General features: G+C 36.3%; 1 protein-coding gene across 1 annotated transcript in view; it reads left to right on the top strand.

Annotated features, from left to right (window-relative positions):
* Positions 1 to 17,246, top strand: part of spata17 (spermatogenesis associated 17) — a 54,108-nt gene that overhangs the window by 13,387 nt on the left and 23,475 nt on the right. The window contains exons 5-7 of the mRNA XM_066714841.1: positions 3,588 to 3,691; positions 10,437 to 10,560; positions 14,299 to 14,466. Coding sequence (XP_066570938.1) covers positions 3,588 to 3,691; positions 10,437 to 10,560; positions 14,299 to 14,466 — 396 coding nt within the window. The remainder of the gene's footprint in view (positions 1 to 3,587; positions 3,692 to 10,436; positions 10,561 to 14,298; positions 14,467 to 17,246) is intronic.

Raw genomic sequence — 17,246 nt, 5'->3', positions numbered from 1 at the left:
ATTCAGAAATCAATGTGAAGTGGTCTCTTAATTTTTTCCAGAGCTGTATATTATGTTTGCCTTACTGTGCCTATGAACTATTATCTGTGCATACACTGATCAGCCATAACATTATGACCAATGACAGGTGAATAACACTGATAATCTCGTTATCATGGCACCTGTCAGTGGGTGGGATATATTAGGCAGCAAGTGAACATTTTGTCCTCAAAGTTGATGTATTAGAAGCCGGAAAAATGGGCAAGTGTAAGGATCTGAGCGACTTTGATCCAACAGAAAAGCTACTGTAGCTCAAATTGCTGAAAAAATGAATGCTGGTTCTGATAGAAAGGTGTCAGAACACACAGTGCATCGCAGTTTGTTGCGTATGGGGCTGCGTTGTTGCAATGGGCACCAGAACTGGACCACGGAGCAATGGAAGAAGGTGGCCTGGTCTGATGAATCACGAGTTCAAGGTGTTGACTTGGCCTCCAAATTCCCCAGATCTCAATCCAATCGAGCATCTGTGGGATGTGCTGGAAAAACAAGTCCAATCCATGGAGACCCCACCTCGCAACTTACAGGACTTAAAGGATCTGCTGCTAACGTCTTGGTGCCAGATACCACAGCACACCTTCAGAGGGCTAGTGGAGTCCATGCCTCGACGGGTCAGGGCTGTTTTAGTGGCAAAAGGGGGACCTACACAATATTATGCAGGTGGTCATAATGTTATGGCTGATCGGTGTATAGCTTTCCATTTCAGTAATGAAACACTTCAATGAGGCCACATTCACCACTCAATAAATAACTTAATCTTACCTGCTTTCTGGGCACCACTGTTCAGAACATTTTGCAGGTCTGTTCTTGTGTTAAAGCATTTAAAACCCAGTTATCAAAGGTAAATGTGGTCCAGATATATGCTGTCTTATGTAGGAGGCACACAAATAGGTCAACTTGTACTTTAAAAGTCAGTAAAATACCAATGATATTTTAACACACAAATGTTTCACAATATCTCCATGACAGAAACAGCTGTCGTCAAACATTTTCACAACCTTCCTATGAACAATCTCATTCATGAAAGTGGGCTGAACAATGATTCAGCGTAGAGAAAACTGTAAAGATGCCAGTTGACTGTATGAAGACAGGGGATGTGTTCACAATATGCTACCTTATTAGGCATTTAGTGGCTATATATGTATCATTAACTAGCATTTGAGAAATGAGGATTCCCAAAATAGATAAAAAACAAAACAAAAAACAAAAACAACATCACGGTACAGCTTTATTTTTAGCATTGCTAATTAGGCCTTGGGTTATTCAGTTTCTTGCAATGTGTTTGGGTATAAGCATAATAACTTATTATCAAAGCCTAATACAGCATTTTCAGGAGAATCCCAGTAGCACCCATAGTAATAAACTTTTGAGTGAATCCCTGTTCTACATACTATGAATATGTCAAGGCATGGTTTTCTGTAGTTACCCCTAAGCCAGTTCCACATTTTTGAAGGACATCTCCCCCTATTGTTTTTGTAACCTCCCTACTCAGTCTCTGTTTCTGTTAATTCATTATTTATTTTTCCTCTGTAATTTTTATCATTTACTTTTTTCAAAGGCCATGTATTTTTTCCCTGATAGAAACCTGCATCTACAGAGGTCCTTAGATTTTCATGCTACCTAATTGAGGAATATGCATCATTGATTTCTCTACTCTAAAAGGTCACTAGGAACTTGGCTTCTGAGCCTGCAATTACTTTATTTAAAATGATCTATTGAGTGCTGATCAATTGCAATAATTGTTTTATACCAGCCATTGTTTTAATCTCCTAATTAGTCTGAAGGACATCTGTTCTTCTCTCTTTGGGGCAGTGGGATCAGTCAATTAACTGTTTGCTCACAAGTGACTTTACACCTTTAATACTGTTTTACCATCATTTATAGGAAAGTGATCTGAATGTTTGGAATTAACCTGATGTATGTATTTTGTGGTGTGAAGTGGAGTGTCTTTAATGGGTGTCCCTACAAATGACCAGCCCTGCTTGTTGCTATAAACAATAGCTCATGTCCCATAAGGAAAGTATACAGTTGCCAGAATTGTCTTGAGTTTAATTGAGGTGCAGGTTAAACTATAGAGAGAACATTTTACATTTAGCAGATAAATAATAATAATACAAAAGTCTTGTATTATAGGTTGTTTATGTCAGTGGTCCTTATATGACTGAATAAAGTAAAGACACACAAACAATCATTTATAAAAACTAAAGACTAAAGGGATTGCATACCTAAGGGAGCAGATAATATGGACAGTTCACACCTTAGTCTTATTATTATTGAGTCTGGTAATTGACTAATAGGTATTATTTGAGAGTTGGCACCCTTGATCCCCACACACGCTCTGTAGCAGACAGGTAGATTGAAAAATCTGTCTGTCAATGGGGCTAACAATGAATACAGGTCTTGAACACTTCATACAGACCATCATTTAAACATTTCTGACACTTTTTTCTTTTTCGATTTTTCGATTCACCATTCCCTTCTATTATTTTTAAATGTATTTGTTTGCTAGATATCTTTATTACATGTGAAAAGTCTATATTGTTTTTGTTATTTGAATCATTAATGTTGTACTTTGCAGGGTCTAACACTTAATGCATTTTTGTTTTGTTATAGTTTACTTTGGCATTTACATGTATTACCTATCATCATACTAATGTGTTTGCTTTTAAAATACATTTTAAAAGTTTATAAATGGGGAATAAAAATAAAGATTACGATTGATGCTGGCAATATTAGGTTGCTTACAGTCGAAACAGTGCCCCCGTCTGGTTTGATAAAGAAGGCCTGGTCCGACTTTCTTGAGGTCGGGGTCAATCACAGCCCACAAAATCGTTTTGCTAATTTCTACTAAGGTTGGTTTCAAACTATAATTAAGCTGCTCACAAAATGTGCTGTTCTTCAAAAGTGTACATCCTTCAAAGCTTTATGTGAAGTAAATAGCTAAAGTTGCTGTTTTCTGACAATACTTCCATTTCCATGTAGATGAGGTAGGTTATATTTTGGTAATGCACCTTGATTGTGCCAGTATTGTTCCTAAGGGCTCTGTGTCATAATGTCACATGTTTGAATTAAAGGGCAGTGTATGTAGACTGAATTACGGAGGGCTTATTCTGATCTACGTCAAGTTACTGATTGAACCTGTAGACAGTTTTAAACCTTATTTAAAATGTATACAGTAATGTGTGAATGTTTTTTTTATTATTATTATTATTACAATGCAACAAGTGCCAGAGTACCTGTAGAATTAAAGACACAAAGACTTGAAAACTTATCTCCATCATTCTTATACAAATATTTACTTCTTTCAAACAAGTTATTGATATTTCATATTTATTCTTTTCACATTGCTCCGCCCATAAAGCCTCAGTTATCACTTATTATTTCAAATGTTAGATTCAGATTAATTAGCTTGCACTGTTTGGACTTTAATTCTAACGCTACATATAATACATATTACACAAAGACACAAATTACATGTTGCATTAGTCCAGTCTACAGCAAAAACAGTTGCTAATGATTTCACATCTTTGCTTTCTCCCATTTCTCCTCAGATTCAAAAAAGATGGAGAGGCTACTATATCAGAAAATATGTACATAATTACTATGCAAGGAAGCACTACTTGGAAGGCCTGACATTGATGAATGAAAGAATCAGGTAAAACTACAATATTTTAATTGATATACTTTATATAAGTTAAACCTAGTGCACTGTGTTCAACTGGGAAACAAAGTGTCCAGGCGTTTCACACTGGATCCTTCAATACACAGAGAAGAAATTATCTATTAACTTTGAGTCATCCTAATTATGGACCTGTGAATCTTTCTTTATCAGGATATGTGCATCCTTTACAATATGAAAATAGTTTATTTAATCAGCAATTGTAAATCATTCCAAAGTCTGATAACAGATTTTTATTTGACTGGGGACATAAATTGAACACAAATCCTACAAGCAGGTTCTCTGTGTTTTAAATTGTGATTGGTCTAATTTTCTATTTGTGCTGAGCCTGTAATTAAACATTAATTTAAACTAAATACATACTTTACAGTATTTAAGAATGGAAATTGCTCAATGGACATTAAACTGATATGAAATCAGATAGGTGTGCTTGAACTTAATCAACTTTTCAAGACAAATTAATTGCATCTCACAAAATCTCACAATTCAGGACTGCACAACTTTCCTCGTATACGTTTGAGTGGGACTCTGCTTATATATTGAAATACTTTTGAACTACTTTTTGAAGTATTTCTAGCATATAATGTTCCTATTATCCAAAGTCTGCATGTTTCCAGTGAATAGGCTATGCAATTTTTGAAATGTTGTTATAAGGCAACTCAATCAATACAAATAATACAACTAAATAATAAAACAAAACAGAGAAAACTATCATAACATTAAAAAATAGTGTAAAATGTGATGGAGGCAAGAAAAGGAATTGAAAAGCATCAGATTGTTGAAGGACAAAGTTTCCTGTTTTCAAGATTTTTATTTGTTTTATGTTGAGTGCGTTTCATTGGCGGTGGCTTTGTTATCAAACAAAGTAATGAGGAATTTCTTGGATAAAGAAGAGGTCATGTAAAATGCAGACTCTAAAGAAAACAGCGTGAACATTCTTGTTCTAATTGATTGGGTTAATGAAGCACATTGTGTCATTCTTCTTTATTTACAATTAATCTTGACTTGCTTTCAATATATGTAATTACGGCATAGAATGCCTGGCTGGCAGTTTTGAGAAAGCAGCACCTATTAACCTTTGTAAAATGTCAGCATTTAACTGTCTAGAAAGGAAAGAAGATGCAGTTATCTCTTACCATACTACCTGCTAATACAACTTCTGTAAATCAGCAATGGTTACTTGAGGAATTAATGCAGTGCAAATGCTAGTGCTAGAATATATTCTGGGCGCTTTTACAAAGATAAATTGATTTGATTAATTTAAAGGCTGAGTATGCAATTGGTAGACATGTACACTGGTAACCTCTAGCCTCCTATGTAAAAACTGCCCCAGGTTACAAGCAAGCGAATGATGTTATGAAATTAAAAATTAGCCACCGAGTTAACCGAGTCCTTGCATTAATAAAACATACTATGCTTGGAGGGCAGAAAAAGATGCCATCTTTTATTTTTGACAAAAAACTTAAACTAAAGTCATATTTTTAATGTCACCAATATATTTTGTTGGAAAATATCTTAGGGCTTTGGCTAAAATTAAATGTAAATTTGTTAAGTGCTCCTTGGATCAGTGATTTTTTTTTTTTTTTTCTTCTCAGAAGTAGGCAAGGCGGTTCCGCTGTAATGATTTTTGTCACCTATGAGTTATTTCTTCCCAGACGCAAGCTGTTGTGTTGAATGTGTGTCGGCTTTGTTATGTAGATATGTGGGAATGCAGTTAAGGATCCCTCTCATCCCCATTACATTAGCTGTAATAAATATACATTAATTTTATTTTTTATTGTATCCCGCACTCTGCTTAAATACTTACACAAAAAGAGAGGTAAACAGAAAGCAAATTAACGCTCAAGGTCAGACTCTACGAAAGGAGTGAATGCAGCTTTATAACTTCCACATTTCGCTTTCATATCCAAAATACAAGCAGTATGTATATTGAATTGTCAGTGCTTTAAGTGTCAGTCTTAAAAATGAAGTGTAAATAAGCACTTTTGTACAGTGAGTGGATGATCAAGCACTTACCGAACCAAACCAACACAGTGGAAAACAGGCAGAGAACTTCTGTGATAAACACGAGACTGAATTGTTTATGAGATGAGGCGTCTTGTATGAGCATTGACATAACACATGTAATCGGGCTTCAGAATGCTTTGAATGAGAACATCGCATAGGCGGTTTGCTTTCCCGTGTGTCCCATGCATGAAGACATGCATGGTTAAGGCAAGTTAATTTACAACAGTATCGCTCTTCGTGGTTTCAGTAACTCAGAGATGTCTATTGATTAAGACCATTAGGTGGACAGAGTATCTGACCAGAGGAAGAGGTCAGACAGCGCTAATCTACACTGGGTGGCACTGCGGTGATTTAATAGTTAAGTGGGGTGTGAAACTGGGATGTCATGTAAAAAAATCATAATTTAAATTAAAACAATTCAAATAAGGTTTTTTGGAGAGCAGTACCAACCTGGTGCCTAAAGACCTTTCACTTTGACTTTCAGGATTAGATTACATTGTACAGGATACATTCAGAGTAAGATCTGAGAAGAGTTAGTCTGTTTAGCCGTTAATCACTTGTTTATTTAGTGCTTGCAGGGGTCATCATCAATTAGCGGCAGATTGCATTTATTTAAAATATTCTCTTTGTGTTAGACTCCAGATCACCCCGTGACTGATCAGTCACCCTGTAAAGGTCTGTCTGCGTGATTTTAATCCATGTTCTCCTGTCGGACCATAAATTATTTAAAATTTTACTAATGGTTTCCATTTAGCTACAGCAACCCTGCGTAGCATGTCAATGAAACCGGGCCGGCTTGAGATGCATTTCAGCAGACTTCAGCACTGGGCTAAGTGTGCTGTAAGCAATAAAGTATTTTCTGGTACCAAACTATCTGTGTCATTTCATTACAGTTGGCATGCAATATGTTGGTAGGTTGACTGTGTTACGATGTCCATCTTCATTTAACTATCCCCTCCGAATCTCTTAATGAAGTTAAGACCTGAGTTCAAACCTGTAATTCTGTGGCAAGAGTTTGTGCAATGTAACAATTTATCACTTGTCAAGAAGACACTTTTAGTTTCTGTGCTTAATAAGGGCATCCTCTAGGCTGAGTAATTAGAAGTGAACGGTTTGCATATTTACTAAATGCGGAGTGTCATTGCCACCATGGCCTGTTGCCTGCATGAATTATTTCTCTATCTGCAATAAACAGCTGGGTAATTATTACTGCCATAATCAGATAAATTCCCTCTGTAATGTTCTTACATGGCAAATCTTTTAACTCATCCAAAGCTGAGGAAAATTTATGGACTTCAAGTGGTTAGGCTACTTTTTCACAGTTTTGTGTCCCTTTTCAAGGACATCTGAGAAAGGGAATCCATTATAAATTAAAACCTCCTTTAGGTTCATGCGTGTGTCTTCTTTACTAGGTGCTGGAATAACAATGATCTTTTACTGGGGAATCACAGTGTGCGCAGGAGGTGCTGGCTGTGTGAGCTTTACACCCTGTTACATTTACCTTTCTTACACCTGTGGCTAAATTAGAATAACCCCCCTGACTTTAAATTAAGCACATTCAAGGTAGGAAAAAATAAATAAAATAATAATGTCATTACATTTATTATGGGGTTCATTCCAAGGCTAACAAAGGCTTTAATGGTCCAGAACTCTTTTCCAGCCATGTCTTGAATTATTTAATTGGACCAATTAAACACCCATCCAGGTCATACAGTAATTAATTATTTAGTAAGACCAATTAAGCTGTAGTGGAACAGGCCTGACAGACTGGATTCCCCTGCAACCCCCACGTCCCCCTTACTGGAGGAAGCTTCTACTCAATCGACAATTAAAAGATGAATGCCACAAACTGTGGGCTGCATCCACTTTCTTAATTATTCTCTAATGCTTGTGTTTATATTTCAGACTTGTCAAAATGTGTATCATTAACCCCGAGACTTGACCCCAAATGCAAGTATTACAGAAGAAATCAGACATTCTTCCCCAAAACTAAACTCCAACTGCAATCAATTTTTCATATGTTATTTTTATTTTTAATATTAATAAAAGCAATTCCAGTTTCGTCACATTATTCTAAACTATTATTATGTCGCGCTGGTAGTTTTCATTTGAACTTTCAAAATGATTCACCATATGTGGATATTTCTAACTTGAGTTAAAGATCAATTGTGTAGCCACGTGTACACACGTGAACAAACTTGCCTATATAACCCAGGTCTTGCTTAACAGCTAAATCTGGAGAGAAAGGACAAAGAGAGGTCATCAGTGTTACCAGCTCCCATCTCGCCCTCCGAAATGGACAGAGCTAATGAGGTTTGTGTGGTACAGCACAAATCCAGAGACACAGATAGAGATCCCTTCAATGGAAACAAATTTGTTTGGCTTTGCTGTACTACATAGCAATTAATAATAGCTCTGAGATATGGGTTAAGAAAGGTCATTCTGCTAGCATGCCATACACTATACAAACAGGTCAGCAGCTGCAGAAGTTGCTCCGAGGCCTGGGAACTATGAATAAACTAAAACAGACTATTTTCTAACTTCATATTCCATATTAATAAGCAATTTTCAGAAGGTGGATGGTAAAATGGGGCCAAGCTATTCTGCATAATTCATTTATTTTGCAATTTAATCCTACATAAGAAAAAAATTGCACTACTGCAAAAGTAAAGCATGGTGATTTTTAAATGTCAGTGTGCCAGGTTCTGCAACCTTATAGAAAATGTGATATTAGTATTCTCTTTTGGTTAGCGGTAATTGAAAAACTGAGAGCCTTGTAAAACTGCTTGATGAGCAGAGGCTCCTTTTTTTTACCCCTCTGACTTTCTGAGCAATTGAACCACCTTTACGTTTTATTTTTTTTCCTATTTTGATTATTTTTTTCCACTCATCAAAATCATAGGAGGAACATTATACTTCTAAATGTACCTGTTTTTTCCTACGCCAGGGTTTAAAGGCATAAACTCATGTTTCAGATTACATGTAATGTCTCAGGGTGACAAATTGTGAGCTTTACAAAGGTAGCTTCTTTTGTGCTGCCGTTTTGGTGAAATTAGAAGGATGGGTAGCTATAATAAATATAATTCTATCACATAAACTGTAAGAAGATCCCCTCACACCATGAACAAAAATCTGAAGCATAAGCTAAGTAAATTCCTCAGATATACAGAGGTTATAGCAAGTATTCACCCTCCTTGGACCTTTTCACATTTTGTTATATTAAAACCTGATGTATTTAAATGTTTTTTAATAAAATAAATAAAATAAATAAAAAATAATTAAATAATCATTCAAATTAAATAAGTGTTCACCCCCTTTGCTATGACACTCCTAAAGAAACTCAGGTGCAACCAATTGAACGGATTCTATCTGTGTGCAATAAAAGTGGTTCACATGATTTCAGATTAAATACACCTGTCTCTGTAAGGTCCCACTTTCAAAGCAAAGATACTACCATGAAGACTAAGGAGCTTTCCCATTAAAATAAGTGTACTGCACTTTGATTCCTCACTTTTTCTTGATTTATTTCAACATTCAGTGCATATATATTTTTTGTTTTGTTTGTTATTTATTACATATTGGTGTACTGAATTAAAGCTTTCCTTCTGAATGCATTTGCGTCTGTGGCATGACCATTATTGTCAGACATAATTAGGGGATATTTTATAATTAGCCGGTAGCTGATGTGTTTATTACATGATTATCCTCCAGGTCAGTTTCACTGGAGTTGCTTGATTGACAGCTTTAAGTTTCATCTTTTTGTGGGAGCTCCTCAACAGTACTAAGAGACATTTGAGCAAGATTGCACTAGACTGCATTGCATTAGCCTCCAGACGTCTGCATAGATCGCCTCTTAGAAATCAACTGTTCAAACTGACAAAGTGAATTTGAGTCAAACAATAACTTAGGTATTTGATAATTATCTAGTCGTTGTAGGTTACATATTCCGTCGTATACTTCAGTCATTCACAATATACAGTAATTGACAGCATTCACAGAGAGGTTACTGTGGGCTGGAACCAAGGGAAAGACTTTCAGAACGGACACCGGGTACAGTTCCTCAATTTGACTTTTCGAACCTGCACTTGCTGAATGCCTTACTAGAGACTGATGGCTTGAAGCAAAATAGAAGGGGTCATTAGGAAAGTATAGCTTAGAGGGCACTGAAAACCAGGAGTCTTGTAGGGTTTCTTGCAGGCCCCCATCTAGACCTCCTGTGGGGGGGATTCTGTGGCCAGAATCAGGGCAGATCAGTCATAGTCAGAGTTGGAACCAATGGCAAATTTAAGGTTACATTTTTTTTCTGCAAGAGAGCTTTGGAAATGTAAGCATTAAGCTCTGGAACAAAATCTCTTTGGTGGTCTTTCTTATAATACTGTCATGACAACATGTAAGGAAGAACCCCTTCATCGCAGAACACTGAGAATGCTTTTGGAACCTGGGGCTTTAAAAAAAACAGCAGTGGAAATTAAAGGGAGTTGAATCACTAGGCCTCTGTACAACTATGGTTTAGTTAAAGCCTTGTCATTTTTTTGACTTTTTGGGTATTTTGGGGATGATAGATGGGCCCTAGTGATTTCAGAGAATTACATAATTAATAATTAGATGTGAAAATAACATGTTGCAATGTTATAGTGCTTCCGTAGCAGTATTTAATCTTTACATTAAGAATACATGTGGCGGAAATGTGTCAGGTATCTGTTCTCTCTTGCAGAAAACAGCTGGTGGAGTTTGCAGACATACAGAAGAGCGAGAGGGAACGTATGGCACTAGATAGAGAAGAGAGAAAATTGGTTTACCAAGCACAAAAGATGCATTACCTCCTCAGCACACAACAGGTTAGTAGAGCATCCTTGAGAACTTTCTCATGTAGACACTTTCCTCTCAGTTTTCAATTTTGCTCTAGCTTCCAGCAGAGCATTGCCAATTGGGGCCAATTGCATACAACTATATTAGTTTAAAAAGTTCCTACGAAAAGTTATATATATTTCTGCTTTAAATTCCAATAACAAGCACAGATTTTCAGTTACCATGAACTGGGATCAACGCTGTTTTAGAGAAGTGTCCGCCATATTTGTAATTTTCTTCAAGTGTCTTAAAACTCCCAGAATGCATTGCATGTTTGACTTAAAGCAGTTTAAGGTAAGACTGTTCTATGCATCCATTTTAACTGAGTGTCTATCATTAGTATGACTTTTTTCTAAACTCTGTACGCACATTCCAAACAGATAGATTGCGATTTATCAACACACAGCTTTGTGTGGAAATGTTCGTGGACTCATGCAGATCTATCATTACCTTCTGTTGTAATCATGGTACTACAACAGAAAGGTCTAACCTCTTTATTTCTGTACAAAGACAAACAATCACTAAAGAAAACCAATTGTAAGAAAAGCCAAAATACACAGGATAATCAGATTAGTATAATTACAAATCACATTCTCTTCCAGTTTAAAGTGGTGTTAAGGTAAAGTTCACCAAAGAAATTACATATTTAATCAAAGGAAAAAAATATTTCCTTTCTATCCCATATTGGTGGTGCTGTTGGTTTATGAGGCTGTTTTGTGAGGACTGTGTATAAAAAACATCAACAAAAAGACAACATTAGCCAGACCTGCCAGCGTGTCATGCTTTAAAACTTCTCACTTACGATAACTGAAGAAGTAGGTGGACAACTAGAAAACAGATCTAACTGGAGCTGTGAAAAACTCTTTCAGGGTTAACAAGACTGTTGAAAGAAGTTCATTCAGAAGCGGAACAGCACCAGCTGACAAATGATCATGTTTCCTTTTAGTTCTCAGAGAGAGTAATTGAATGTAGAATATCTTACTAAACGCTGGACTGTGACAGCGTGTTAACACTGACTATCTCCTAACAGCAGGGCAATTATTTGCTGAGTGGGATTTTTATAAATCCCCTGGCAGTAGTATGTCCTGATAATTATGATGAAGTGCGCTGGTCAGTGTTGATTCAGCAGTCCCATCTCCAGCAAATATTTCATTTGCCGCTCTCCTTCATGCCTTTTCGGTCATTACATTCCTCTTGCCTCTAACAGCATTATCCATGTCCTCTCCGTGTGCCGGCTCTGCTCCCGGTTACCATACAATCACACAATAGCGGTGCGTGCTGAAGGTTTATGATCGCCGGGGCAAGCAAACATCACAGGCACGATGTCCAGAATCTGACAGAGACAATCAAGATGTAATGGACCTCCCAGTTTCTTGAACAGTCCCAGTCATATAATAGCCATCAACATCTTTTTTTTAATGTACATGTAATTATTTGTGTGGTCAAGGAGCCAGCTGTTAGATTCACTGAGATCACCCCCCCATGTGATAGGATCAACCAATCAATTAAGCCAATCAAGACTAATTTATAAAGCCACTTTCACCAGTTGCCCTCTTAAGGAAGTGTAAAAACAAACCCTACAGGAGAGCTAGGAGCAAAAGCATTAAATATTTGTCTTAAATGGATAAACAAAACCATTATAGTTAATATCAAGTTAACGACCCTCCTTAATACTTTATTTGTATAGTAATATTTTAATTTGTAGGAGTAATTATTCTGCTGAGCAGGAAAATGTTTTGATTAAAAGAGAGGAAGAAATAAGGAGGGGGAATTCACAATATTAGATACTATGATGGTGGGATTACAGCTTTCTTTCATTGGGTTGATTTCTTTGTTTGATTGGTCAACATTCAACAGGTGTTGTCCTCTGTGCCAAACTGTGACTAATTATTATTATTTTTATTATGAATAATAATTTTAATAAAATTGTATTATTATTTTAAGAATTGTAGGGTGAACCATTGTCTATTTATGAGGATGTTCAGCTTTATTTTGATACTCTCTTGGTTGGAAGATTAAAACAGAAATCTCTCCACCTACACTGCATGCGAAAGTCAGAAAAATAAGTAATTTACTGGATGATCTGCTTCAGATTTCCTTTTAATCTCTACTTTATTTATTTTTGAATGGTCATTAATTTTTATGCCGTCCCTCACCGTCCTAATTATGAAGGAGACTGTGATTTTATGTATCAAGAGAGATAGAGAGAGAGACAGAGAGAGAGAGAGGGAGAGAGTGTGTGTGGTGGGGGGTGGGAGAGGGGGAGTCAAATGATGGATGGATGTCCACACAGGCTGGTTGAAAATATTAATGTTATGCTAAGGATGACTGGCTAACAATCGGTGCATTTGCCTGTGAGCCCGACCTTACACAATTAATATTCCAGGTTATGCATGGACTGCTGTGATGATGAGGGAACAGAGATCACAGCCAAGCAAGACATATATATATCTTATTGTGAACCGCACATTGTGAAAGACAGCTCATAGGTATTTCAGAAGGAAAGGCCAAGAAAAAATAAATAAAAAAGCTTTTTCACGGCAAGTCTTCCATGTTCTGTGGGCCACCAGTCAGCAGTGTGGCCTGCTGCAAAGAGGGCAGGAAGAAGCTATTAGCAGGGGGCTCTCCTGAGATTTCCCCTCCTCCATTGACTTTGCTCTTATCGTGACATTTACTGCAAAGTAGTGGTGTGCAGTCTGTTTTACAGGTACCACGTATTTCCTCTAAGTCTTGATATTGTTTCTAAGGGGGGAAAAAATCCTCTGAAGATTAAACTCTTGGCTTTTTTTGTTTTGTTTTGGTGATATCCCCTCTAAAGAAGAAAAAAGAAAACTACCTAAATATTAATGCATATATAGAGATACAATAATTAGTACAACAATAGAGCTTGTGGGACATTGATTGTTGCCCAGTAACCCAAGTATTATAAAATGTTGAACATGTAGACTAAGAAAAGTCTTTATTCTTTATTATTTATGAATAAAATCTTGAAAAACTATGGAAACTTATTAGTGCCACAGAGAAAAAATAATAATTGTTGTGTAAATACAAGATAATGTTGCGTTACTTCACAATAATTATTGTGTTAATACAAGATAAGTTTGCTTCAAGATTCAGATCATTCAATAGGATCAAGAATACTTTACATTTTTTCTTATTTAGTGGTAGGGGGTTATACTTGAAGTATAACGATATGGACTTGGAAATAAACACAATGAAAAAAAAAAACCTACAAGTTGCATATGGTCAAATATGCTTCAAACATTAGTTTTAATAATTTGTAATCCACACGTACATATGCCTACAATCTACTTACGGCAAAGGTTTTTAAATAACATAATATTATCTAGTATCAACGCAATAATTATTCTGAAATAATGCCATATCTCGTATTAACACAATTATTGCGAAATAACACGCTATTATCTAATATTAACGCAATAAATATTGTGAAATAATGCAATATCATCTCGTATTAACAATTTGTTTTTTTCTAATATGCTTCCGTAAAAAGCTTTATTAGAAAGAATATAGACTAAATATAAAGAATTTGGTTAAAACAAAACATACAACTGTTTCCCTTGATTTATGTAGGCCTATAACTTCTATAATACATAACTGAACAAGGATGCAGTAAACGGGTAACATATCTATGAATAGGTGCCGTAGCTTTGAGAAGAAATACAATATCTTTGTGATTACAGATTTTGTTTCCTTCTCTCCCCCAGTGCCCTGGTGTATTCAACTCACCATACAGACCTTTCCCGGATGAGATGGAGCTCAGACTGCAGAGTGTCAGAGCTCTGAGCCCGGCAGCAGAGAGCACCCGGCGGCTGGCCCCTGCCACCCGGCCCATCACACAGCCTCTGCCACCCATCCCCAGACAGAGACCGCAGGTGATTAAGCCATAAGGGGGCTCACAGTACTAGGGGTAGGAAGGAACAATCATGGTAAACAGCTCAACCAGCAGTTATACTGGGAGAGCAGTACTTGCAGTGACACTAATGGGTGTTGTGCCTGTTCATACTAAGTAGGCTGCAAAAACTCCCATATTTTATACAATCATTTGACTTGTAAATGTGTACAATCAATTATACAAATATATAGAATAGTGGAATTAGCATATTTATTAAGGCTTTGCATTGTTTTGTTTTTGTTGTGCTTGTGAGATTCAATATTACTATAATTAATATCCTTATTTATCTTAATACAGAATGCTTTAGAAAATCTCCCTTAATTTTATAGGCGTGTGTGATTCCCCATTTTGTTCTAAGCAGCCTCTATTATTCCATAAAAAGCGCATGGACGGCCATTAAGCTATTGGTCGCCCCAGTTTATTATGGATTTTTATATTCTTTAGGGAAGTGCAGTGTAGTTAAACAGTCTTCCAATCACACTTAAGTATTGTTGGGATATATAGATGCCCAGATAGCTAGAGAAATATGTCTATCAACATTACACTCAGACGTTTATTAAATGCATGTCATTAAGCAGCTCTCAGCAAGGGAATACTACAGCTTTTAAAATAGCCTTAATAAAAAATTCTTTAAGTACCTTCAAATCTAGCATGTCATCTTGTCCAGCTGTGAAAAGTATTTGATGATACGTATTTGCCATTTGTGTTATTTACGGTCCATGACTTTTATGGTAACTGGTTCCTATTATTGGTTTCTATTAATGTAAAACATAAGTGAGCAGAAATGAGGCGTGAATCATTTCTTTTTATTAGAGCCAGTGTCTTCACTCAGGGCTGGCGGAGGCTCCAGCTGTGCCTTGTTAGTGGGAACTCATTAAAAAGGAGATCTTTCTGAGTGTGCGACTTGCATAGGATTGCGTTACCTATTTACATTCCCCACCTCGCAAAAGCCAGGGTCCCATTTTCCCAACTGGGAACAGTTCCTGCGAGATCTCCTTAATGCTGCTCTGCTATTTGATAACTATCTCTTTGTGATAGATGGATTATATCTTCCCCATAGAGAGCGAGGGTTTTTTCGGAGACGCTGGGTGCTGAACCATTGTTGATAGTATCAAGGCTGATAGCCAATTCACCTGCATGAATTAAGCGCCATGATACTTAATGCCTGAAGGTCGAACTCAAAAATGAAACTGGGGAGAAAAAAAAGCAAAAAAGTAAGCTGTGAAGTGACACAGCATCAAATATTGTGAAAATTCAAAGCTCAATCTTTAGAAAACTGCCTATCTATATATCAATCTATCTATCTATCTTTGTGACTCTCTCTCTAGATGTGTGTGTGCTCTATTGGAAGGCAATTGCCTTTGAATCATGATAGTAGATTTTCCTTGTTAACCGCATCATCTCTTCGAAACACTCTGTCTCATGCCGTTAACTTTGAGTCCTTCAACAATGTGTTTTGTATTCACTTTGTCAACGGTACACATATCCTACACCAACATATTTTATACTGTGAAATCCCTTTCTTTCAACGGTGTGACTGTGGTTGTTTTCTTCCACAACACTGCACATACAGGCATGAAATTGTCTTATTTCTTGGTCTTTTTTGTGGGCCTAAAATTTCAATCACTCCTTTACTGTATACAATTTAATTGTGCTCACCTATCAGTACATTTACATATAGGGTGACATTCATTTACACTGATGTAAACAGATGGAACAGCGTATGTTTGACTGCTAAAACAACTTTCTCCTTTCCGCTTAAGTAGCCTAATCTTTTGTTTTGTTGTTACACAATGTACCATTTACACATTGCAGTGCAAAGCTACAATATTGAATATTTTTGAATACAATTATGTGCTCTCTTTATTATATATGTATTTGTCCATATTACACCAGGGAATGTTGTTTCCTAGCTTATGTTTTCTCAAAGTGTTGCACTGGGATTGATTCAATGAATTTCCTGAATTTTAACTTGGTATATGAAAGCAGAATGTGTGTCCATAATGATTTTAAATTATATTATGTAGTACAGTTTGATATACTCTGAGTGTCCTGCTTGTTCAGGCAGAATTTGTGACACAGTGGATGTGTATTTATTTTTGAAGACAATTAAGCTAAACATGTCCTACTGTCTTGATATAGGCTAATTAAAAAAGGCTAAAAGATTTTGGACATTAATCTCTTAGTGGAATCTATTAATTGGTCCAAGACAAGTTTTGCCATTATATGACACTGGGAAGCCTTATAATCTTACCTGAACCCCACAGATTTACAAGCTGAAGTCCAGCAGAAATCCACTTATACAGACCTAAATCTCCTCAGGAATTGAATAAAAATATTGACTAAAGAGGAAAATGTGCAAAACCGGCATGCTTTCAGTCTAGACTGTATTGTTTTCCATCTCCTGCTCCAAACATTGCAGTTAATCCACTACAGTACAAGAAAAGCACTCTGGTCTTAAGACAATATTAAGTAATTAAGAGGTTTGAACAAAACAGTATCATGTCATAGACTAACTTATTTGACATTCCAGAACAATTTTAAAATCAGTCATACTAAATACTGTACATCTGTCTGATATGTACAGTACCAGCATTAATCTTTAGCTATATGGATCATAGATTATGTTTGATACTGGTACTTTTTTTCTTCTTTTTTTTACTAAACCAGATTTGCCTAAGGGACAAAGAATCAAATAAAAACCTTATCTCTGACAAAAATTTAATATTTGACAAGATGAAAGACAAAGACTTTGAGAGA

Source organism: Amia ocellicauda, chromosome 1 (genome assembly GCF_036373705.1).
Source record: "Amia ocellicauda isolate fAmiCal2 chromosome 1, fAmiCal2.hap1, whole genome shotgun sequence".
Taxonomy (NCBI): domain Eukaryota; kingdom Metazoa; phylum Chordata; class Actinopteri; order Amiiformes; family Amiidae; genus Amia; species Amia ocellicauda.
The sequence above is the reverse complement of the archived record's forward strand: the minus strand, read 5'-3'. Positions and strand labels throughout refer to the sequence as shown.